Source organism: Toxorhynchites rutilus, chromosome 1 (assembly GCF_029784135.1).
Source record: "Toxorhynchites rutilus septentrionalis strain SRP chromosome 1, ASM2978413v1, whole genome shotgun sequence".
In the NCBI taxonomy this organism is placed as follows: domain Eukaryota; kingdom Metazoa; phylum Arthropoda; class Insecta; order Diptera; family Culicidae; genus Toxorhynchites; species Toxorhynchites rutilus.
Window position 1 is genome coordinate 109,162,468 of NC_073744.1, and position 4,224 is coordinate 109,166,691.

The 4,224-nt window shown below is 44.5% G+C and overlaps 1 protein-coding gene across 1 annotated transcript; it reads right to left on the reverse strand.

Annotated features, from left to right (window-relative positions):
* Positions 1 to 1,450: 1,450 nt before the first annotated feature.
* LOC129761304 (uncharacterized) lies at positions 1,451 to 3,499 on the reverse strand. Its single transcript, XM_055759023.1, has one exon. It carries the CDS (start codon positions 3,497 to 3,499, stop codon positions 1,451 to 1,453), a length of 2,049 nt encoding a protein of 682 aa, XP_055614998.1.
* Between the last annotated feature and the right edge of the window lie 725 nt (positions 3,500 to 4,224).

A 4,224-nucleotide genomic window follows, 5' to 3' on the forward strand; every position in this document is an offset into this window, starting at 1 on the left:
AAAACATTATCCAAAATAATAATAAAACACAAATTGATGTTTTCATAATTTGTTTGCCAGGATTTGATGAGTATGTGAATTTGGCAGTTGTTCTGAGCTTATTGATAGTTGGGGACTTTCCTGATTATTCAATTTTCACCAATTCTTAAATTGTTTCCAGATTGAAAGTACAGTAATCTACAATTAGTTCGACATTTAGCTAATTGGACGGACATGTAATGTGACTTATTTAATTGGACATTCTTGTAAACATAGAGATCCAAATTATGATCCCACATTGAAAGTCGACACTGTACCACTGTCATCGCAAATGTTCAATTACAGGTTAAAATTACCTCCAATCCGGCACTGAGTGGTGGTAATGCGACGTGCCATTGAATGTAATTTACTGTAAAATATGTCACAAGCTGGATGGGAAGAAATTTTCCAACTGTGAAAGCTGTGGCGAGTGACAACAAATCGCTAAACAGGAAGGTTTAGCCGAACAAGATGGGAATATCGAGTGATAACAAAAACACAACACCAAAGGTTCTTTTCAGAACCATTAACATATTCATAAAGAGTAAACAGTAAACTAATCCATTTTTCAGGTAGATAGGTAGGTATTCACGTAGGTGAAGAAAATAAAACAATATATTTAAAATATATATTTAACAAAAGCTGTCCCCTTTGCATAGTCCTACGTCACTCCGGTTATGTCCCCGACATTACCCACCCGTCTTTTCTTTTTCCTTTCCAATCGTGTTTCATTGTATTTCGCTGCTGCTCTGGTTGCCCGTCTTGGTCGGCACGATTTGAGGAGCACAAAATGGACCAATCAAGAATGGGCACATAGTGTATTTGGACAATGCTTGATATTTCACAATTATTCAATTGTTTATCTCAAGAAAAATGAAATGTTATTCGTTATGATAGATGCGTAGATATATTTCCTATCAATTGATGCAAACACCTTTGCGATCTATTGAGAAATGCCCGAGTTATAAGCGTTCCAAATCTTGCATTTTTTCCTATTTGTTCAGTGCCTAGTGTTGGGACAGGTGTACAATTTTCGGACCCCTTTTCAGCAAACCGTTTTAAGTGGTGTAGCTCAAAAGCTGTAATTTAAATTTATTTGAACAAATTACAGTAATGATATTTGTAACAAACTTAAATTTTGGTCTTCGAAATAATATTAAATCCTGAATATCCTCCAACAAATGTAATTTAATTTTCCTTCAGCTCTATCTTATTCGTGTCGTGCGAAAAATGATTTGAGTTGTTATGACAATATCTTGCGAGAAAGGGAAACGTCAATCGTAACGTGTGGCCTGTAGGAAAGTGCGTATTTTCGAAAATGAAAGTGCTGGCAGTGACGTAGTGCCCTCACATCCCCCGACCCGTAATACTGGTCAGCAGATCCCGTCGTCCAGCGTTACTCACGATGCGTTATCCTGGATATTCAGCACGGCTATTTTCGTAGCAGGTCTTCGCAGTACTCCCTCTGAGTATTGACGAACGCCTGGCGTACTCTTCCGTCACGCCCGTGTATCACGGATACTACACGTCCTCGCAGCCAACCATTTCGACAGGACTCATCCACGATTAACGCCAAATCTCCCTCCTTCAACTCCTTGGACTCATCCGTCCACTTCGGGCGGCAGGCAATGGTGGGGAGGTACTCCTTTACCCAACGGTGCCAAAATTCATCTACCATGCTCTTCATTAGCTTCCAGTTGCTTCTCATGGCTTCAGGGCGCTCCGTCAAAGGCTCGGGTGGTTGGGTTACGCCTCGGGAACTGAGTAAGAGGAAGTGGTTGGGAGTGAGTGCCTCCTGTGCCTCATTCTCCAGTGGAACGAATGTGAGCGGTCGCGAGTTGACAACTCCTTCGGCTTCAATCAGTAGCGTGAGTAGAGTTTCATCGTCTGGATTCCTCGTGGTCGACAGCCCGGCGAAAGCGGTTTTAATTGACCGAACCAGTCGCTCCCACGATCCACCCATATGTGGTGCAGCCGGTGGATTGAAGATCGACTTGGTGTTGGTGTTCGTAAACACTGTGGACAACTGCTGGTCAATCTGCTCCAAATGCTTCTTCAGTTCTCGGCTGGCTCCTTGAAAATTTGTACCGTTATCACTCCAAATCTCCAACGGAGATCCAAGACGCACCAGAAACCGTCGTATCGCCATCTTGCAGGAGTTCGTCGACAATGAGTGCACTATCTCCAGGTGCACGGCTCGGATGGTGAGGCACGTGAATAGCGCCACCCATCTTTTCACCAACGATCGTCCGACCTTAACCTGCAATGGTCCGAAGTAGTCCAGTCCGACGTAAGAGAATGGACGCACGAATGGACACAGCCTCGCATCTGGAAGCGGTGCCATAAGAGGAGCAGATGGTTTCGCCTTCTTCACCTTGCAGTACATACAGGAACCAGCCACCTTACGAAGCTGGATTCTGAGAGAAGGTACGTGGAAGCGTTGCCGTACTTCGTTCACCACCGTTTCGTTGTTCGCGTGAAGATAAGTTCGGTGATACCAATCTAGAAGGAGGTTCGTTAGCAAATGCTGCTGAACAGGACGCCAAAGAGCATTTTGCGCTTGATTCAGTTCGTCTGCTGTGAGATGCCCATTCTTTGACGGCTGTCCTCGTTGATTGAGACGAAAATTCTCTACAAAACGGTAGATGAATGCGATGGCGCGCCATACTCTCTCGAACTTAGAAACTCGACACCATTTAATCAGCCCATCTTGTCGCTTGGTGTTCTGTACCATGCACGGCAAAGGCTTCAGCTCTTCTGGAGTTTCCTCGGCTATGGGTTGGCGTGGCCAAGACACTTCAGGTCCTCTCAGGAACTGCGGTCCGACGAACCAGCGACTTTCAGGATCTAGGGATGGCCCTTTTCCCCATTTCGTAGCTTCGTCTGCCACGTTCTGTTTTGTGGGGATCCACATCCATTCATCAGTGTTTGATTTTGTGAGAATCTCGCCAATTCTACACGCAACGAACTGACGATAGCGGCGATGATCGGAATTGATCCACGCTAGAACCGTCTTCGAGTCGGTCCAGAAAACTCTACGTTTTATCGGCAAACTGTGGCTGGAGCAAAGGGTCTTCATTAATCTGCATCCGATGATGGCGGCTTGGAGCTCCAATCTTGGCACCGAAAGAGATTTCAGTGGCGAAACTTTCGGCTTCGCCCCTACCAGCGCAGTGCGATACTCGCCGTGGATCCAAGCGCGAAAGTAAGCAACGCAAGCGTATGCGGTCTCACTGGCGTCGACGAAAACGTGAACTTGCAGATCCTCAATTTCTTCCGATCTTACACCCGGAAAATAGGCTCGGGAGATGCTGACCTTCATCAATTCCTCGAACAGTTTGATCCACCTCTGCCATCGCTGGAGGATCTCCTCGTTGACAGTGTCGTCCCAGCCTGCCTTCGTTCGCCAAATGTCTTGAATGATGACCCGGCCGTGGATAAGAAAGTGCGAAAGCAGGCCAAGTGGATCGTACTGGCTCATTACACACCGTAGTGCAGCGCCCCATTACAAATAGATTTCAATAAGATTATCCAACCAGATTGTAGCAAAAGACCGCAATAGGAATAGAAGTAGGGATGTAGGAATTTTCCATACGAATGGAAAATTCTATGGGTCATTACAGGAATCATAGGTAGAAATAGAGAGATAGTAGGTAACAGATTAGACAAACTCTACCTGGAGTTTGTCGGTAGGATTTAGGATAGTGTAGGTTTCGTTAAGATGAATGGGAAAAATGAAAAGGAGTGAGTTTTGAGACACGAAAGAGGACGGTCGTTGTCTCTCTTGTTAGAACGGAAAAGAAATCCAGTTGCCTAGACCGCTAGGCAACACCTCTCATCTGGTGACAGCGGTAAAGCATACCGCAAGTGGCGTCATTTCTGACTAGTGAAAAAAAAAAGTAACGCGAAAGTGAAAATTATCTTCCGAAGAGCAACACCGCGAACATCAAACAAAAAGAAGCACAATCGAAGACATCTCAATTACAAAATATTTATCAGCTCTCCGAAAATAGAGCGAATATTAAAAGTGAGCGACAATAAAGCGAGAAGAAAAGAAAAAAAAAACGCAAGTGTACAAGAGTGTGAAGGAAAGTGAAGTAGCAGGCAACAAATCGCTTGGTGTCGGTATCAGTGAAAAAAAAGGAACTTTGTGGACTCTTGTATTTATGTTTCGAAAACCGGAAAAAAAAATTATATTTCAGTGAG